The sequence below is a fragment of the Heterodontus francisci genome, chromosome 27 (assembly GCF_036365525.1).
Source record: "Heterodontus francisci isolate sHetFra1 chromosome 27, sHetFra1.hap1, whole genome shotgun sequence".
Classification (NCBI taxonomy): Eukaryota; Metazoa; Chordata; class Chondrichthyes; order Heterodontiformes; family Heterodontidae; genus Heterodontus; species Heterodontus francisci.
This window is the reverse complement of record NC_090397.1, coordinates 43,840,575-43,862,476: the sequence shown is the minus strand read 5'-3', so window position 1 is coordinate 43,862,476 and position 21,902 is coordinate 43,840,575. Positions and strand designations below refer to the sequence as shown.

General features: G+C 40.9%; 1 protein-coding gene across 20 annotated transcripts in view; it reads right to left on the bottom strand.

Annotated features, from left to right (window-relative positions):
- magi2a (membrane associated guanylate kinase, WW and PDZ domain containing 2a) overlaps nucleotides 1-21,902 on the bottom strand; it is an 899,048-nt gene that overhangs the window by 109,264 nt on the left and 767,882 nt on the right. For 12 of the 20 annotated variants that reach the window (XM_068059206.1, XM_068059207.1, XM_068059208.1 and 9 more), the window contains 5 exons: nucleotides 17,631-17,688; nucleotides 17,018-17,139; nucleotides 16,540-16,665; nucleotides 15,735-15,917; nucleotides 7,317-7,949 (listed from right to left, as the gene is read on the bottom strand). In XM_068059206.1, the coding sequence (XP_067915307.1) occupies nucleotides 7,317-7,949; nucleotides 15,735-15,917; nucleotides 16,540-16,665; nucleotides 17,018-17,139; nucleotides 17,631-17,688 (1,122 nt within the window). The remainder of the gene's footprint in view (nucleotides 1-7,316; nucleotides 7,950-15,734; nucleotides 15,918-16,539; nucleotides 16,666-17,017; nucleotides 17,140-17,630; nucleotides 17,689-21,902) is intronic. The other 8 variants (XM_068059213.1, XM_068059214.1, XM_068059226.1 and 5 more) reach the window with 1 other exon arrangement.

Here is a 21,902-nt window from a genome sequence, read left to right as displayed (position 1 = left end):
CAGCACTGATGGGGTTAAGGGAGGCAAGGGATGCACAAGAGATCAGAGACAGAGGAGCTGAAAGTTTGGGTGGTAACTGTGGAGCTGGAGGAGGTTACAGAGATAGGGAGGGTGGCGAGGCCCTGAAAGAATTAAAACACAGGGATGAGATTTTAACTTTGAAGCTGGGGGATCAGGAACTAATGTAGATCAGTAAGGACAATGTGGTGGGAGAGCAGAATTTGGTGCAGGAGAGGATCTGAGCTAAAGTTTAGAGAGGGCAGAGAATTGAAAGCTAGCTAGAACTGTATTGGAACAGTCAGGTTTGGAGATGTTATTGCACCTCATAAATATACCATGTTACTGGCATTGCACATTCTAAGGAAAAACAAAAAAAGAACTTGCAACTACATAATGCCTTTCACAGCCTTTTGAAATGTAATTCTCATTGTAATCTAGGAAACACGATAGTCAATTTGCAAAAATCAAAGCCTCACAACCATCAATGAGATTATTTTTGTTTTAGTGGCACTGGTTCATGAAGGAATGTTTTCCAGGACGCCAGGAGAACTTGCACTTCTTTGAATAGTGTAATGGGATCTTTTACATCCACTTGACAGTGCAGATGGGGCCTTGATTTCACATTTCATCTGAAACTGAGCAGCATTCTTACAGTAATACACTGAAATGCCAACATAGATTACGTCCTCAAGTCTCCAATTTGGCATGGGACATGAACCCATGACCTTCTCACTCAAAAGCTAAAGTGCTACGATTGGGTCAAGGCTTTGACTAGGGTTGTCCAACATACGGCCCACCACAGGTTTCCATCCAGCCTGCGAATGTAAACTGTACCCAGGACCATTCCTCAGCCTTGCCAGCGGTCCGTGACTGGAGATGGGAAATTTCCCTTTGTCTTCTTCTTTCAGACTGGCTTTAAAAAAAATAAATCACTGTCAGTTTCACAGCTGACAGGTGCTGACATCGGAAACAGTGCTTTCTGAACTTTGGTCAGCTTCCTGATTTTTCAGTGGCTTCCGACTTTTTTTTCCAAAAAACTGACCAACTGTCTGCTGAGCATTCCCACTCTCTGCAACTGTCAGAGAGAGAGAGGGGATAGAGAGAGGGACAGAGAGAGAGAAGGATAGTGAGAGAGAGGCTGACAGAGAGAGAGAGGGACAGAGAGAGGGGCAGAAAGAGAAAGGGGATAGAGAGGCAGAGAGGGAGAGAGAGAGGGACAGAGAGAGAGAGGGACAGAGAGAGATGAGTAGAGGAGGAGGGAGAGGGGAGGGGGGGAGAGAGAGAAGTGGAGAGAGAGGGGGGAGAGAGAGGGACAGACAGAGGGACAGACAGGGACAGAGAGAGGGACAGACAGAAAGGAGCAGAGAAGGTGAGAGGGAGGGGGAGAGAGAGCGAGGGAGAGAGAGGGAGCGAGAGAGGGGTGAGAGAGAGGGTGCGAGAAGGGGGAGAGAGAGGGGGAGAGAGAGAGGGGGAGAGAGAGAGGGGGGAGAGAAAGGGGGGGAGAGAGAGGGGGGAGAGAGAGGGGGGGAGAGAGAGAGGGGGGAGAGAGAGAGGGGGGGGTGAGAGAGAGAGGGGGGATGAGAGAGGGGTGGGAGAGAGAGAGGGGGCAGAGCGAGGGGGGGGGGGACGGGGGGAACAGAGAGGGGGAAACAAAGAGAGAGAGAGAGATGAAGACAGAGACAGATAGAGAGAGAGCCAGAGAGAGCGTGATCGAGATCACTCCTGACAGATGGACATTTATCCACAGTACTCCGTATTGCTAAAAGAAGTGTGTGGGCAAACATTGACTATGTGTGCAAGCAAAGAATTGCCAGGTATCTCTCTAAATCAGTGTCCAACATAGTGAATAGAAAGTAAGTCAATAAATTAGTCTGCTTATTTGAAACTTCTTCACAAAAATGTACATTTGTTCTTGTTTTGAGTAATAGAAAAAACAATTTTTAATGCCTTTATCTTTCCGAAATTGTCGCACCGGCCCCTTATGCGAGACAAAGATTGTAATGTGGCCCCCCCACGTGAAAAGGTTAGACAATCCTGGCTTAGGCCTATATGATACTGCAAACACAAAATGAAAAGGCATATAAAAACATATGACTTGCAATCTAGTAGCTATTATGGGAAGGGGAACCATTTAATTTGGAATGTGCATTAAAACTTTGCTATTCACACTCAAAATTCTTCAATTTCCTGATTAGTTCTCAGGATATTCAAGAGATAAAATGTCTCCCAGTATATTCATGAGGTAAAACCATCATAAGCCATTACCTCATTGCACAGTTTACTAAAATCAATCTTCTACTGACATTATTCTGCTTCACAGTAAAGATTGCATTCAATTGATGATATTTGTACTACACTTCATTACCTACCGAAATAATTTCTTTACAACACCTGGATGTCAAAAATTTAGGGATCCTTGATTATCTACCACTTTTCAATATCTAGTGGGGATCGGGGTTGGGGGTGACAGGCGATCGCCTCCATTATGATGGTTAATGGAGGTTCCATTGGATACAAAAGATTTTCCTCACGTAGCAAGTAAGTTTACGAAAACATAAATTTGAAAAAAGTGTTTTGCCACTTTGTATATGTTGTAGTTAATTGACTGCAGCTGCAGGAAACATGCAGTCTCCAAGTGACAGAAAAGTCATAAATTAGCTCAATAGATCAAAAACATAATTAGAAGTGCATTAAGCTTGTTATGTTGTTGCTTATGTAGTTTAGTTTAAAATAGTGTTGCGAAAATAAACAAAAATTTTTTTTGCAACAATCCAGAGAACATTGAAATGGTGTTGTAATGTAAGTTTCCAACTGCTATGTGGGAACATATAATAGATACAACATGTAGCATTGATTCTATACTTTTATCATGCTTGGCAAGAACAATGTTTTTTGCTTCTAGTGTTTGTCAGACTGAGCTCTTGACAGATCCTGAATCTGTCCATTCGTCAGTCAACCTACGGGAGTTCATACTTTGTGAAATTACATATTACGTACAGGTCATTGATTGGCAATGCTAGACTTTCAGTGCAGATACATAACTTCAACCCAGCCTCATTATTACATACTCTGTACACAAGGTGTCATTTCCATCTAGACTTGCTATCCTTGGCCATTCAAATCCATTAGTTCCAAGCATGAAACATTTTTGAACTGTGGACTCTTGTCAAAGACTAGCTAGACTGCAGCTGCAACAATTACTTGTGATTTTTCGACCATTTCAAAAAATATTATTTTGTCTTCTTTCCCTTGTCTTCAGTGCTGGGAGAGTAGATGCATAAAAGAAAATTGTCTTGTTGAAATATAAGCTACAAAAAGCTGTTTTTATGATGTACTTATTAGTGTTCATGACAGAAACAATAACAAAAGTATGATATTTAATCCATTTGTCAGGTGCACATGTAAAAACATATTTTTGTCACAATGCGACTCCTGTTAGATTTGTAACGGCATCGTATTTTACTCCCAAATTGTGACCTTTTTCAAGTCTAACAGAAAAATTGTTTCATCGCTGCCTCCTTGTGCTAATTACAGAAGAACCAATAACAGATCCATTATCAAATGGATTTAGATGGCTACAAACACTTATTTAAGGAAGGATGTAAATGCGCTGGAAACAGTTCAGAGAAGGTTTACTAGACTAATACCTGGAATGGGCGGGCTATTTTATGAGGAAAGATTGGACAGGCTAGGCTTGTATCCGCTGGAATTTAGAAGAGTAAGCGGCGACTTGATGAAACAGATAGGATCCTGAGGGGTCTTGACAGGGTGGATGTGGAAAGAATGTTTCCTCTTGTGGGAGAATCTAGAACGAGGGGTCACTGTTTAAAAATAAGGGGTCGTCTTAAGACAGAGATGAGGATCGTGAGTCTTTGGAACTCTCTTCCTCAAAAGGCAGTGGAAGCAGAGTTTTTAAATATTTTTAAGGCAGAGATAGATAGATTCTGGATAAGCAAGAAGGTGAAAGGTTATCGGGGGTAGGCGGGAATATGCAATAATCAGTTGAGTCATGAACTTATTGAATGGCGGAGCAGGCTCTAGGGGCCGAGTGGCCTACTCCTGCTCCTAATTCGTATGTTTATATGTATGCCACATAGTGAAATACAAACTTCCAAGTGAAGTCACATCACCCCTGTAAACTATAAACATTATACAAGAATGCATGGCAATATATAAACTTCCTATACAAGAAATAACATGCACTAAATAGTGAAATTAATCATTGTGACATCAAATCGTTGTGAATGGAGAAATTGAGATATTAAAAATGACAAGAGGCACATTAATATAAAAGCAAAATACTGCGGATGCTGGAAATCTGAAACAAAAACAAGAAATGCTGGATTCACTCAGCAGGTCTGGCAGCATCTGTGGAAAGAGAAGCAGAGTTAACGTTTCGGGTCAGTGACCCTTCTTCGGAACTGACAAATATTAGAAAAGTCACAGATTATAAACAAGTGAGGTGGGGGTTGGGCAAGAGATAACAAAGGAGAAGGTGCAGATTGGACCAGGCCACATAGCTGACCAAAAGGTCACGGAGCAAAGGCAAACAATATGTTAATGGTGTGTTGAAAGACAAAGCATTAGTACAGATTAGGTGTGAATATACTGAATATTGAACAGCAGCAAGTGCAAACCTGAAGAAAAACAACCTGAAAAAAACAGTGGGTGAGCAAACTGAACAAACTAAGATGAAATGAAATAAATGCAAAAAAAGATTGTAAAAAATGTAAAAAGGAATGTAAAAAAAAAAGGAAGAAAAAATAACTAAAAATGACTAAAAATGAAAGTAAAGTGGGGGGCTGTCATGCTCTGAAATTATTGAACTCAATGTTCAGTCCGGCAGGCTGTAGTGTGCCTAATCGGTAGATGAGATGCTGTTCCTCGAGCTTGCGTTGATGTTCACTGGAACACTGCAGCAATCCCAGGACAGAGATGTGAGCATGAGAGCAGGGGGGAGTGTTGAAATGGCAAGCAACCGGAAGCTCAGGGTCCTGCTTGTGGACTGAGCGGAGATGTTCCGCAAAGCGGTCACCCAGTCTGCGCTTGGTCTCCCCAATGTAGAGGAGACCACACTGTGAGCAGCGAATACAGTATACTACATTGAAAGAAGTACAAGTAAATTGCTGCTTCACCTGAAAGGAGTGTTTGGGGCCTGGGATAGTGAGGAGAGAGGAGGTAAATGGGCAGGTATTACACCTCCTGCGAAGAGGCACATTAAGTTGTGTTGATTAGAGCAGGAAGTTACAGAAGGACACAGACAGATTAAATGAGAGAGCAAAACTGTAGTAGATAGAATTCAATGTAGGGAAGTGTGAGGTCATCTACCTTGGATCCAAGAAAGAAAATCAGAGCCCATCTTCTTAATGGTGAGAGATTAGGAATTGTGACGGAGCAAAGGGATTTGGGTGTCCAGGCACAAAAATCACCAAAAGGTGGTGCACAGGTACAAAGAAACTAACGGAATTTTGGCCTTAATATGAAGGGAACTGGAATAAAGGGAAAGAAGTTATGTTTGAGTTGTACAGAGTCTTCATCAGAGTCTGAGAGTAGCGTGTTCTATTTTGGGTACTGCACCTCAGAAAGGATATATTGACCAGATATAGCAGATGCAATGCAGAATCACTAGAATGGAGCCATAGCTGAAGAATTAAATTATGAGGGCGCGTTACATAAACTTAGTATGTATTCCCATGAGTTTAAAGGTTGAGGTTATTTAATTGACTTGTTTTAAAGCAGTTTTTCACTGCATCCAATCCTTTACAAACATTCGCTAGATTAATCTGTCAACAATTTAATTAATGCGTGGGGAGACAATAATAAACTCAGCAGATACATTAATCAGAGAGATGAAAAAGATACAGTTGCTTGCTTTGTAAGTAGTGTACATATTTCATTCCTGTGTAAGGATGCCAGAACAGTAGATTAAAGCATTTAATGTGCATGCTCGAACATACATATTGCATTCACAGAATGAAGTCATCTTTCATCCCAGTGTACTTTACATGACATGCTAACTGAAAGCAGATGCTGCTTTGTTTCTATAGTTTAATTAATTAATTATTTGAGGGGCCTATTGTTTGCAAGTTCTAGAATCCACACAAGACAAGATAGATATTTCCACATCCCAACAATTCTACTGTGTTACTATGGATACTATTGAGCACACAAACCTATAATAGCCAGAATATTAATAATAACTTTCCGTAATTATTTTCAAAATGAAACAATCACAAGAGTTCTATCTGCCAGGCCAAATATCAGACGATGACAATATTGTGTAGAACAATTAATCTGTATATCATTTCTGAAAAATGCACAATAACTAACTTAAACCAGTCATAAATAATGGCCCAAATTTTGCGGTCAGTGGTGAAGGAACGAAGCGCGCCATTCACTCAGCTGGCAGCTGCCCAGAGTTTTGCAGGTTTCTTAGCACTGACCCGTTATCATTGGGTGTCTGATCCAGTATAGGGCCCTCTACAGGGGATCTGCGGCTTGTGTGAGCACGGGAGGCAACAGCAAGGCTTTTCAACCAATCAGATTGAAGAATCCTCACTGAGACATGCAGAGTCTAAACCAGGAAGTATAAACCAAGAATTATAAATTAGATTTAAATCAGGTACAGAAAGTGAAATAAAGGATAGGTAATATGGGATTAAGAAAGAAAGAGATAAAAAGAGACAGAAAGTAAAAAAAAATTAAAATCTCCACTACTAAGTAAATCCTGAAAGAATGAGACACCACCCTTGTAAAGTCATAGTTTCAGGGCCAGAGAAGTTATTTGGCAGTAATTAGGACTGATCACACCAATAAAAGTTCACTTACTCTTGAATGTACCAGTCCTATCTTTTTCTGCTGTGTTTAAGTGGGTAGGTACACCAACTTCACCCCCTTAAATGGATTTTAATGCCAAGTCTATTGGTGAGGTACTACTATAGCACAGCCTCTGGAGAAGCAGGGTAACTCAGACCACAGCTTCTAGATTTCCAGGCTTCACTGCACAAGTGAGCAGTTCAGAAGTTGCTGTGCGATTTGCTCCATAATAACAGAGAGTATTGTTAGCCTCGCTGTTATTCTCAATGCTAAATCTGGACCAATATGTTCATTTTAGATTGACAGCATTATGCAGCCATGATAATTTCATTTATTTAAATCACCACTGTTAAGTATGATTCAAGGTACAGTATATGGCTAAATATCTCAGCAACAAGACCTATTAAATAGTGGTCTACAAAAAATGTTTCCACTGATTGTTGGGCCAATTTTTTATTGCCATTTTTAACAATAATGTAAATTTGAAAAGTCCAACTTACCACTCCTCTGGATGACCAAATTGATTTCAGTTCCAACTGAACATTCCTTTAAAATCTCCACTACTTGGGTATGGCTGAGGGTCTGCACATTTTGCTGATTAATCTCCACGATTAGATCACCTTCATTAAGGCCACCACAGCCTTGAATATCTAGGATTTGTTTCACTCGCTGTCCTGTGGTACTATCGGCTATGGTAAAGCCAAAGCCCTGTGCTCCTTTCACAATAGCAATCGTCTTGAATTCGGACTGAGTGGTTCCTGAAGAGGCCATAGAGATGCTATCCTCCTGAACTGTTGATAATGTTCCATCCATCTGGCCATCAGCAAGTATTGGATTAAAGCAATGTAGATGTCGATCAGAGATGTCTGGTGCTGAGCGGGAGGTCCGGGAACCAAACTCCACATACGTGTCATAATTATTTCGCCCATTTACTTGGACTGGTTGTCGGTCCACTAATGTTAAAGGAGGCACCATGCTGTTGTTTGGGTCATCAGGATCAAAGGGTAAAAGGTACCCACGGCATAGTACAAGATTGACACACTGACCAATTGGGACAGATTGGAAAATTTTGACTACTTCAGCATGAGTATATCCAAGGACACAGATATCATTTATATAGACAATCACATCACCTAGAGGGAGAGAATGAAATGGGACAATAAGGTAAAACTTCAGTAAAATACATGAAGTTAAGGAATTGCATTTGTTCCTGTGTTTTCCTTCTTTAGCATAAAGTAAATCAATTTGAGTTATCATACTTAATAAATGTTGTACAAAGCTGACAAATATAAGTAACAATTGGATGCTGCAATGTGGGGGCCTTCGGTCTTTCTGAATAGATGAACTAAAATGGGCTCAATGGCTTTCTTAATCCAGAATTGTGATTTTGTGAAGAATTCAAGCACAATAGACTCCAGATGTGGCAATCAAATATGATAGGTCATTTTATAAGCCTGACAGTTGGTATCAAATAAGCCAAGCAAACAAATTTCTCGATATTTCCTGCTCACTTCATGAAACATATTTCAATTTTTGAGAGTATATGCAGAACAAATTAACTGCTTTATCTCTAGTTTAATACTGAACCACTGTACTGTTGATGAATGTATCCGCCAAGGAATAATTCATAAGGAATAATAAAATAGACATGGGAAGAATAAGTTATATTTCACAAACACATACATTATATAAAATTTCAATTAACAGACAGTTTTTAATTATAAAGTTAAAGCAGTCACAACATCTCATCTCGAGCAACTGATGCAAACTTCTCCAGGACTCACTCTACTCAATAAAGCTCTTGAGAAATGTAAATACTAACTGAGGTGATGACGAATTTAATTTCACGCACTATTTTTCATCACACATCACTATATATGTATTATATCATTAAATAAATTGTTCAGCCATTTTTAAGCAACTTTTCTCTCTCCTTTAGGGAATGACTCTTGCTAAGGAATGGTTCCAAGAGGATAGCAACTTTCTGCTACTTTGCCCAATTAACCACTCTTTGCTTATGAGCCTAGAATGTGTGAGCAGACCAGTTAGTAATGGAAGGCATTACAGCTGACCTCCAGGGATGTCCACACAAAAGCACACTTTCCAGGAGCAGGAACCTTGGCTTATTTTTCCCCTTGGTAGCCAAGGTTTTTAAAAAATTCATTCATGGGATGTGGGCGTCGCTGGCCAGGCCAGCATTTATTGCCTAATTGCCCTAACTGAGTGGTTTGCTAGGCCATTTCAGAGGGCACATAAGAGTCAACCACATTGCTGTGGGTCTGGAGTCACATGTAGGCCAGACCAGGTAAGGACAGCAGATTTCCTTCCCTAAAGGACATTAGTGAACCAGATGGGTTTTTACAACAATCGACAAAGGTTTCATGGCCATCATTAGACTAGCTTTTTAATTCCAGATTTATTAATTGAATTCAAATTCCACCTTCTGCTGTGCTGGGATTTGAACCCATGTCCCCAGAGCAATACCCTGGGTTTCTGGTTTACTAGTCCAGTGACAATACCACTAAACCACTGCCTCAACTGAGATCAACTGTCATGTCCCAAATGATTGCCTCACTGCAATGAGCTAACTCAGCACAGACTGAGAATAAAACTTGGGACATTCTGGCATGTATAGATTAGTATTTCACCACATATGAATTTACACACTGGGCAGTGCTGGGAATCTACTGGTCACCTTTTAATGACTATCACTAAATACTAAATATTTTCAACACTAATGGTGAATTTGTTATAACACTTGTATAGAGGTTACAAAGAAAACTATTTCTGGTAAGCTTAATGTACTCTTAAGTGTGGCATAAAATACTGAAAATTGGCAGTGAAAGAATGCAAATATAATTTCATACATTTGAAGTAGATCTTTTGCTGTCTTCAGATGGATCCTATAAATTATCCAATCATTATTGGGATAGTCAGTGTTCAGAGATGTAAAGGACCAAGCTATATTCAACATTTACAGATAAAGTACATGATGGCAGCCTCATACATGCATGCTGTGAGATCATGACATAAATAAGCAGTTATAAATTTGCTTTAACAATGTCATTTGTTCACCTCCAAAAGTCTCTTGGTCTACTTCTGCCTGAATTAAATCTATCTTTTATGAGAAAGCTGAACAGGCCAGGTTAGAGTAAATGATCTGACCATGCTGTAGAGATTAATACCTTATTTTCCCACTCAAAACCACCAATCTGGGTGCAGCACAGGTTCCTACAACTAATCAACAGTCAAATTTAGTCACACGGAAAGCAACCTGTTTGTAACCTCAGAGAAGGTTCTTTTCCCAATCTTGGTAACTAATACTCCAGAAGCTACAAATAAAGTCCTTTTCTTTGAGGAGTACTTCGCCAACTGATTATTACAGGCTGGCCCTCCCCAACAGCTATGCCATCAAGTGGAAGTCTGCTGGGTTTCTGTGGCATAACTATCTGTGGTTCGGTAAGCATCATGCTAGGTCCCCACCTGCCAAGAATGAGGCACATTAATTTGGTCATGAACATTGATTTTAAACTGTTGCTGGAGTGAAGAAAGGACTTGTTAAACAGATCAGCCGTGGATGGAAAAGACATTTGCATATTAACAGATGGTGATTGGAAGGACAAAAGACCATTCCCTGACACATTCAACCCATAATGGACCTTGATCACCAGTTATTGTGTGTAAGAGGTGCATTCCAGAGACTGCTAAGGTGATACAATCCAAGACGTGGTCAGACCAGTTAGTCACATGACTAACCTGCTTGGCAACCTGGGGTTTACTGAATTGTACAGTTTGAACTCAGGAAGACTGTTTGCTTCTGGATTGAGAAGATATCTCCTGTCTGCTCCCATCTCTTTCTCACAAGCCTCTGAATCCAATGAAGACACATGAACCCCAAGAGAGAAAAGTCTCCTACAGCGAACAAGGTTTAAGGAGGATACTGGGCCCCCAAAAAAAGCAAGATCTACCTACAATCAAGGACTCTACAGTGAGCTTGAAGAACCATAACAAAAACTCTTCAGATATTGCCTCAAACTTTTCACTTTATTTTTTCTTCTCTTTTCTGTCTCTATTTGCACGTGTGTATCGCGTATACATGCTAGCGTGGGCGCATCGTGTATCCATAGGCATCAACCGAATTAGAGTTTAAGTTCAAGTTTAATAAATTTAAACTTTTGTTCTTTAAACCTAAGAAAACCTGTTTGTGCTGGTTTCTTTGCCTTATAATTGGAAAGAGGTGAACAAGGATTTACCAAGGGGGCGGTAAAAACATGGTGTGTTTAAAATTAAACCCTGTTACGTTAAGGCCAGGTGAAGGCTGAGAGGGACCCCTAGACACCTTTCTCACTGGGTCGTAACATAAGGATCTTTCCAATATGCATATTCTAAGGTCGGTGTGTTCTTCAGGGGCTCTTTTGGTGGTGTGCATAATCAGGCATGTAACCTTACGTGCTCAATTTTCTTTGGGGGAGGGGGAGGGGGCTGCAAGGGGCTGGAATGAGGCTGCATGAGCCTCATTTAAGTAATAATTTTTTTAAATAAATAAGGATCCATGCAGAATTTCATTACTTTGCTTGAGACTTGAGATTCTGCCACCAGTATGCACCTTGTCCCTATGAAATCAGCGAGAAAGTTGTTTGATATCTATTCTCTGAATGTTTTGAGAGTCCCTTGCAGATATTCGTGAAGGTACTAATCGTCCCAAGGTGTGCAGCATTTTTGTTACTGCCTCACATAAGACTGCAAAAATGTGACAGGTGCATACTCTCTGCCAGATAATGCAGGCTGTCCATGCCACACTCAAAGTACATAGAAAGCGCTTACTCCTTTTTCCACGAGCAGGTTGTACATTCCCTCTACTCTTATTGAAGTGCTGCCTTTCTGTCCCTTCCAATGTTATTTTTCCAAGGCCTTACTCAACAAACATTGTGTGCCCTACACACCTATACTTCCCCCTGGTGACCCCATGCTTGTCCTATTTCATAATCAAAGTCTGTATTGGCAGGTTGCTGTTTGGTGTTGCAGTCCTGATGGGATGGTATGGGCTTGAACCTTTTGGTGTAGGATCATGATATGGCCCTAAAGTACCTGGAACCAGATCACATAGTGGCTACTAGTGCCTCCTCACTCTCTGGCACTTCATCGATTCTTTACGGAGTCTTGCTGGAGTGGGAAGATGTGCAGATGCCCTGAAAGGAAGCTGCCACATGAGACCATTATTATGCCATGCTCCTCAGCTAGGCTTTGTCTCCAAGAAAGCCAGCCATCACTGGTCTTTCCCAATCTTAGAATCATAGATGGTTGTAGCATTGAAAGCAGCCAACTGGCCCAACAAATCTATGCCAGTTCTTTTCTCTATGAGCCACCTAGACAAATGCCATTGCCTTACCCCACACCCCTCCACCCCAACAGTCCCACTTTTATCCAGCAAGTATATAATTCCTTTTTAAAAGAATTAACAGAATCCTTTCTGGAAAATTGCAGGTTTCTGCTGAAAAGGAGACTTGCTATACTTACTGTATAACTGCAAGACCACTCAGAAATCTGTCAGTGGGTAGTTAAATGGGGCCCTGCTTGAGGCATATGGAACCCATTAAGGACAGTCTAACCTGGACTAACTGGGATGCAACAGGTTCTCCATATAATATTGGCTGCTGACCACTGGAGTCAACAAGACAAGACAAGCTCCAAACCAGGATGGAATCTTTACTGAAACCAAAGACCTGTGAACATTTGAATCTCAATGTGTATTCATGAAAAGAAAGTCATATGCACCATGCACTGGAATTTTGTAGTGGACTGATGACCACTGCGGAAAGAAATTTACATCTCTTAGTATTTCCCTTGTGAAAGAACTTGCATTTATAAAGTCCCCTTTACATGCTCAGGATGTCTCAAAAGCACTTCACAGTCAATGAAGTACTTCTGAAGTTTGGGCATTGTTGTAGTGAGGAAGAGATGGCCAAAGTAGATTCAAAGTCAAATGAAAATTGGTTCCAAGATCACAAAGCACAGAATATTATGTATTTCTGCTTTGTGTGGGAACACAAATAACAACAACAATTATATTCACTTTAACCTCAGTGGTGGAAAAGCTTTTAGAAATGATAATCTGGGACAAGATGAACAGTCACTTGGACAAAAATGGATTAATTAAGAAAAGCACGGATCTGTTAAGGGCAAATCGTGTTTAACTAACTTGATTTAGCGCTTTGACAAGGTTACAGAGAGGGTTCATTAGGGGAATGCAGCTGACGTGGTGTACATGGACTTCCAAAAAGCGTTTGACAAGTGACATATAACAGGTTTGTCAGCAAAGTTGAAGCCCATGGAAAAAAAGGGACAGTGGCAGCATGGATACGAAGTTGGCCAAGTGGTGAATGGTTGTTTTACAGACTGGAGGAAGGTGTATAGTGGGGTAGCCCAGGGCTCAGTATTGGGACCACAGCTTTTCTTGATGTTTATTAATGACCTAGACTTGGATGTACAGGGCAGAATTTCAAAATTTGCAGATGACACAAAACTTGGAAGTAGACTTCAAGAGGACAGATAGTCTGGTGGAATGGGCAGTCATGTGTTAGATGAAATTTAATGCAGAGAAGTGTGAAGTGACATATTTTGGTAGGAAGAACAAGATGAGGCAATATGAAATAAAGGATACAATTCTAAATGGGGTGCAGGAACAGTGGGAACTGGGGTATATATCTACAAATCACTGAAGGTGGCAGGGCAGGTTTGGAAAGTGGTTAATAAGGCACAAGGGATCCTGGGCTTTATAAAGAGAGATCTAGAGTACAAAACCAAGGAAGTTATGATGAAACTTTATTAAATGCTGGTTCAGTCTCAACTCATGTGTTCAATTCTGGGCATCACACTTAATGAAGGTCGTGAAGGCATTTGAGAGAGTGCAAGATTTATGAGAATGGTTCCAGGGATGAAGGCTTAGTGAAGCTGGGGCTGCTCTGCTTAGATAAGGTTGAGAGGAGATTTGATAGAGGTGTTCAAAATCATGTGGGGTCTGGACAGACTAGATAGGAAGAAACTGTTCCCATTGGCGGAAGGACTGAGAACCAGAAGCCACAGACTTAAGATGAATAGCAAAAGAACCAAAGGCGACATAAGGAAAAACCTCCTTATGCAGCGAATGGTTAGGATCTGGATTGCACTGCCTGACAGTGTGGTGGAGACAGATTCAATCATGCCTTGCAAAAGGGAATTGGACAATTATCTAAAGCAGAAAAAATAAGGCCTGGGGGAAACGGTGGGCAAGTGGGACTAGTTGTGTTGCTCTTGCAGAGAGTAAAAACGGACACGACGGGCCAAATGGTGTTCTGTGCTATAACCATTTTATGATGCTGTATAGCACCTTTAATATAATAAACGGCCCAAAGGTGCTTGACAGGAACGTTATAAAGCAAAATTAGACACCGAGCCACATAAGCAATATTAGGGTAGTTGGCCAAAACCTTGGTCAAAGAGGTAGTTTTTAAGGAGCGTCTTAAAGGAAGAAAGAGAGGAAGAGAGCCAGAGAGCTTTAGGGAGGGATTCCCGAGTTTAGGGCCTAGGCAGCTGAAGGCACAGCCACGAATGATGGGGCAATTAAAATTGAGGATGCCCAAGAGGCCAGAATTAGATGAGCAGAGTTGTGGGGCTGGTGGAGATTGCAAAGATAGGGAAAGGTGATGCCATGGAGTGATTTGAAAACGAGGAGAAGAATTTTAAAATCGAGGTGTTGCTCGACCGGGAGTCAATGTAATCAGCGAGCACAGGGGTGATAAGTGAATGGGGCTTGGTAGAAATAAGGACATGGGCAGCAGATTTTGGATGACCTCAAGTTTAAAGAGTTAAGGGTTGTGTTTTCTTCTCCTTGTGTTGGTGTTGACTACACACAGGTACCAACCATGCATAAGGGATCAGTAAACACATTATGTAGGTTCTTTATTGATGATTATGCTGCACGTATACAACTAGGAGTAATCCAACATAGGTCTGGTCTGGATGACTGCACTCTACAGACTCACACACAGAGTATAAGTCACATAGTACATTATATCATTTCCCTTACACTGTTGTACATCAAAAACATAACCACACCTTCTAAAGGTATACCACAACAGGTAGAACGTGGGAGACCAGCTAGGAGTATGTTGGAATAGTCAAGTCTAGAAGTAACAAAGGCAAGAATGAGAGTTTCAGCAGCAGATGAGCTGAGACAGGGGCAACGTCGGATGATGTAACAGAGGTGGAGATAGGTGGTCTTAGAAATGGCGTGGATATGGGGTAGGAAGCTCATCTCAGGGTCAAAATGACACCAATGATAAATTTTGTTCGAGAAGGAAGCCATTTGACTCACAGTTCCTGTCCAATGGTAGCTAGTTTAGTTCTATTTCCTTGCTCTTACCCGATACTTTTAATTTCTTTCTTTTGCAATTATTTGATCCGGGTGGAAACAAAACTGGAAGCAAGTCCAAAATGAGGCGGAGAGTCAGCAGGACCCATGGATGACCACTTATGATCACTAATGTCCTTTAGGGAAGGAAATCTGCCATCCTTACCTAGTCTGGTCGACTTGTGACTCCAGACCCACAGCAATGTGGTTAACTCTTAACTGCTCTTTGAAATGGTCTAGCAAGCTACTCAGTTGCTAAAGGCAATTGGGGATGGGCAACAAATGCTGGCCTTGCCAGTGATTCCCATCTTCCATGAAAGAATAAAAAAAAAAATAACTTGCAGTATAAAAATTTAGAGGGACAGTACCAGAGAATGATATTCTGCCAAGGGATGGAGGGAGTTCCTAGATGTAAACACAACTTAAATGGATGAGGAAGATCACTAATTTTGTTATGAAGATCCTTTCTGAAAACAGTCCCCCTGCAAGGTCAATCTGAAAGCATTTGTGCCTTTTTTGATTTACTCACCCATTTCCGTTTTGCCATCCACTGCAGCTGGTCCTTCTGGTATCACACTCTTCACTTGTAGAAACTCATCAGGCTCATCACCACCAATAATGGTGAATCCAAATCCCATGCTGCTCTTCTTCAGTGATGTTGTAAGAAATGTTCCCTTCAGCTGTGAGACATCTCGAGTGAAGAGTGGCTTTTCTATGTTGATAATGCAAAGAAAAAAACGCATTAAAAAAAACCCTTTGTGAGACTTGTGCCATCACAGAGCTAAAGGCACTGAGAGTTTGTGATTTTTGTTTTTATTTTTAACCCTTTTAGACTCAAATCTTTAAAAATAATCACTTTATTAATTTTACAATGATTCATACAAAAATTGTCACAAATGCACCCAGTTCTGGTCACCACACTGCAGGAAGGATGTGAGGGTCCTTGAGAGGATATTTACCAGAATGGTGCTGAGATGAGGGGTTTTAGCTAAAAGGTTACGTTGGAAAAGCTGGGTTTGTTCTCCTTGGGGCAAAGGAGGTTGAGAGGAGATTTGATAGAGGTGAATGGCCTTCTTCTGTGCCGTAATGACTATAAATTTCATAGCGCATCATACTTTAGTGGAGAATTTAGCAAATAAAAGCAAACTTTGAAGGACATAGAAATGAAAGGGTTAAAAACAATTACTGTAAGCATACTAAAGCAGGTAACAGAAGACCACGTTCCACTTCCAGTGCCTTTGACAACAATTAATGAGCTGTGATGTAGAATTCCCCACTACAAATGTCTGCTTTACAACAGTGCAGCTTGACTGTGAAGTTGCACTTTGACATACCATACAGCCTGTACATTCCAGCACTGTCACTCCGATATTGAGATAGGTCATTCGTACTGCGCGACCGCTGAGGCAGAGAGCCTGGGCAGGTATGTTTGGGTCTAGGTAATGTTGATGATGAGCCTTCTACAGTTATAAAGGAGAAAAACCCTCATTCTTAGGCCTTGATCTTATGAATAATGACTATACTCTATAGAATATTGATAGTCCATGCTACTTAATTTAAAAGAACATTAATCTCCACCAATTCCAATATGTCCTAATTTGTAGCTACAGCATCATTTCTGCTATGACTGATGCTTTAATTACATTATATTTGCTTTATGCATTAGTCCTGAAACATATCGAAAAGCTTCTAAAGGTTAATAAAAATACACTAACAGTAATATACTTTAGCATGTCAGAAAGACATCACAATAACAAAGCATACCACATCCAAATGTTATGCCATTTACATACAGTATCATAAAGATATTACCTCGGAAACCTGGTGCTGGCATAGGGTAGGGCACTAGATCTTGCTGCATTGGATGTTGCTGCTGCAACTTCTTCTTTGCTTCGAGAACAGGATTTTCAAACTGGGTTTTTCGATTTATGTGACTAAAGCGTCATATGGAAAAAAGAAAAATAGCAAGAGCAGAAGAATGGCACAAAAAAAAGCATTGAAGTAAGAGTAATCAAGAGTAGGAAATATGCAAGGAAGAAAAATTCCAGGGGACAGCAAGAGGTGAGAAAAAACAAAGACATACTTATTATATTGCCTCTTCAGGTCTTAAAGATACCAATATGAATGTATGTCTGATAGTTTTAGCTCTGAAAGAGTTATTTATCCTGTAACACTCATTATTTTGTAATCACAATTCACATTTACAAAAATCTCTATATAAAACAGTTGATGCCCCAATTCACCTTAACAAAAGATATGAAAACATGACAAAAAGCTGAACATTCAATGAAAATGTAGAATGAAATAATAATTGCAGAACAGAATGCAATCACTTTGAAGATACTGTGAACATTTCTTCTGTAGATCTGTGATCAAATTATTTTTTCTGAACTATTAGTAATACAATACTGTTCAGCAAACTTACTCAACATAATAGGTGCCATAGACTGGATCATCTATTTTTTCCCAACCATATGGAAGTTCTGAAATGACAGAAAGGTAATCACAGATAAAAATATGTATTGTTTGCAAACAGTGATTATTATGTAGATCATTTCTCTGCTTTCTTTCGAAAGATAAAACTTGAGCAACCAAGGTTAAGTGCCAAGACTCATAATGCAGAACACCATCAAGGTTGAGAAGATAAAACAGAATACAAAGTAAAGCAGGAAGTAATGATAAGGAATTGCCAAAAAGCTTGGGTTTAAAGACTTGAAGATTGCAGAAGGAAGGAAAGACTGAAAGAGGTAAGGCATTCCACAATTTTAAGGTCCTAAGAAGTTAGCATTGAAAACTGCGTGATAAGTCTTGATTGCAATATAGTGGGGCTACAGGATGAAGAAAGAGCATGTAGAACAGTATATCTGGAGTTTCGATGAAGACTCAGAACAACACTGACATTATAGCATTGATATAATACAGAAACAAAATTGTTGTAATGAAATAGGAATGATTGGCTGCTGGAAATGATTCCCTTTCAGATTACAAATATCTTTCTTGAATCTTATCCAGATTATGACTGAAATACAAGAAGAGGAACCCAGATACGATAGCAGTATTCATGTTTTAGAGATTTAGGAATTGTTGAGTGGAAAGAAGTCATTTGACAGGAAAGAGGGCATTGAGCTGCTTCATGATGACATGTAACAAGAGTCATACCAACAGGGCTTTTTTGGGAGAGGGTAGAGGAACTATTAGTAGCCTTGTTATACCGAACCTTTTGGTGTGAATCTTACATTTGTAATGGTGAAAAAACTCCTACAATTAAAATTTAAATTAAATTGGTTGAGGGGAGAGGAACTACATCCTCACACATTGCAAATGCAGAAAGTCCATAAAGTAACATCATACTCTCCACAAATTTTAGTTCTAAAGCTTTAGCTTAAAAATATAATTTGCTCAATGGTTTAGTGCTACATGATGTATTACTGAGACTTACAGACCAGAAGGTCCCAGGCTTGATTCCTGATCTGTGAGCTGATTTCAGTAGGGGCAGCAGTTGGCGTACCATAAGTGGCCTCAATGCCCCTGTACTAGAGAGAATAAAAAATCAGGGATGGCTCCCACTCCGATTGCTATCTAGTGCTTTCTGTTGAAAAATGTGTATGCCTGGCTGTCAGGCAAAGGAAAGATTGGGCTTAGCTGCCATGCTGTCCAAGAAAAAACAGTTTTCACACTCTCTGAACTTAAACTTGAGATTGGCATCAGAGGGCTGCTGCCAGCAGGTGAACCACACCCTGACAAAAGCCAGTACTTTCAAGAAAGGCAGTGGAGAAAATCATAATGAATAACAGAAGTTGAACAGAGAATCTCATGCTTTTACGTACCCTATTTTATTTAGCTTAACATCTGTCTATGGATCAGTTAGCTTAACATCTGTCCATAGACCAGTTAGCTTAACATCGGTCATTGGGAAAATGCTAGAGTCCGTTATTAAGGAAGAAATAGCAGGACATTTAGAAAAACATAATGTAATCAAACAGAGTCAACATGGTTTTATGAAAGGGAAATCATGTTTGACAAATTTGTTAGCGTTCTTTGAGGATATAACAAACAGAGTGGATAAAGGGGAACCGGTAGATGTTGTGTATTTGGATTTTCAGAAGGTGTTCGATAAGGTGCCACATAAAAGGTTATTACACAAAGTAGGAGCTCAGGGTATTGGGGGTAATGTGTTGGCATGGATTGAGGATTGGCTAACACACAGAAGGCAGAGAGTCGGAATCAATGGGTCTTTTTCAGGTTGGAAAGCCGAAACTAGTGGGGTGCCACAAGGATCGGTCCTAGGGCCTCAACTATTTACTATCTATATTAATGACTTGGAGGAAGGGACAGAGTGTAGAGTATCCAAATTTGCTGACGATACAAAAATAGGTGAGAAGGCATGTTGTGTTGAGGACACAAAGAATCTGCAAAGGGATATAGATAGGTTAAGTGAGTGGGCAAGAACTTGGCAGATGGTGTTCAATGTGGGAAAGTGTGAGGTCATCCACTTTGGTAGGAAGAATAAAAAGGCAGATTATTATTTAGATGGAGAAAGACTACAAAATACTGCAGTACAGAGGGATCTGGGTGTTCTTGTACATGAAACACAAAAAGTTAGCATGCAGGTGCAGCAGGTAATTAGGAAGGCAAATTGAATTTTGGCCTTTATTGCTAGGGGGTTAGAGTTTAAAAATAGGGAAGTCTTGTTACAACTGTAGAGGGTGTTGGTGAGGCCACACCTGGAGTACTGCGTACAGTTTTGGTCCCCGTATTTAAAGAAGGATATACTAGCATTGGAGGCAGTTCAGAAAAGGTTCACTAGACTGATTCCTGGGACGAAGGAGTTGTCTTATCAAGAACGGCTAAACAGGTTAAACCTCTATTCATTCGAGTTTAGAAGAATGAGAGGTGATCTTATTGAAACATATAAGATTCTAAGGGGGCTTGACAGGGTAGATGTTGAGAATATGTTTCCGCTGGTGGGGGAATCTCGAACTAGGGGACATAGTTACAAAATAAGGGGACACTCATTTAAAACTGAGATGCGAAGGAATTTCTTCTCTCATAGGGTGGTAAATCTCTAGAATTCTCTACCTCAGAGAGTTGTGGAGGCCAGGTCACTAATTGTTATTTAAGGAGGAGGTAGATAGATTTTTGAAATCTCGGGGAGTCAAGGGTTATGCAGAGCAGGCCTGAAAGAGGTGTTGAGGCCTGGCACAGATCAGCCATGATCTTATTGAATGGCAGGGCAGGCTTGAGGGGCTGAATGGCCTACTCCTGCTCCTACTTCTTGTGTTCTTGTGTTCTATTGAGATTTAAAGGCTGGGCCCTAAGAAAAGGTAAGCAACAGTATACTTACCTTCCCGAATGAAAAAATGTCATACATAGTATTGTTTGAGGCTGAATGAAATGACCTCAATTGAGGAAGGTAAAATGTAAGGGAAGTGAATAGGATGAAGTCATCTCACACATGTCAATCAACCGTATAGCTTTACCCATTGGTCATATATGTAGTTTAGAGAGGTAGCTACATACCTTTAAATTATTTAAATAAGTGATTAGTAGTTCAGAAAGGTACATATAAAAAGTAGTGAATTGTAACAGGACTTCAGAATCGACTCAGGAAGTTTGAGTTTGAAGCACTGACCTTAAAGACCTTATTTGTCAAAATGAAGTTCACTTGATTATTTAAGTACTTCATCTTATTTTGACAATTAAGCTTTGGATATGTGAAACTTTGCTCGTGTGCATATTGTCTTAGCATGTAATGGTTAGCTAACACATGCTTGCTCTGGCCAGCAAAAGGTAATCAGAATATGCTGGTCAAGATAAAATACATACATATGTTTGTTCAGCATCAGCAAAGCAATCTTAATTTAATAGCAAGCTTGTAAAGGGGAAATCATGGGCTGAATTTAGTGACCCTGTCGTGGGTCCCAGTGGTGGACCTGGAAGTGGGTGCCATCGTCGCCTATGACAGAAGTGGCCGGCCAACCGCAATCACGTGGCAGATGGCCACTTACCATAACGGAGGCGTAGGGCCCGTCCAATTACGCAACAGGGGCGGGCTCTGAAGTGATGATTGCGGCATCAGCAAAGTCCAATGCATGTTCTGGTGCCATATTTAAAGCACTGCCAGCCCTGCTTATAATGCTGCCTTTCAGTGAATCACTGATTCTGGAGTGCTGCTGGACCCGGCTGCAGAGGTGATGGAACTCCTGGACACCACCCCACCCCACATAGAAGGAAGTACCACCATTGGCACAGAGTGGGAACGACGTGGCACCAGGGCTGAGACAAAACACCGAGTGGCCCATGGTTTAGCGATACCTCCCTGGAGATTCTCCTCCAGGCTGCAAGAGAAAGGCGGTAAGTCCTCTTTCGAAGCGATGGCAAGAAGAAATCCTCCCGCTTGACCAAGCAAGCTTAGATGGAGATTGCACAGGAGGTCAGCAGCCATGGGGTCACCCCACAGAACTGGGTCCAGTGTCGCAAGAGTGAATGACCTCCTTCGTTCTGCCAAGGTGAGTCCTCCATATCTCTCTCCTCTTTGGAGCTTTCATGTGGCTACGCGGGAGGCAGCATGGCATGGGGAGGAAGTAGCCACAAAAGGCGGTGGCAAGGGGGTGAGGCTTCACTACATCCTGGCAGAGGCATGGCTGCATCTCAGCGACAGGCCGCCTTCTTTCACAGCTCACCCCCATACGTCCCC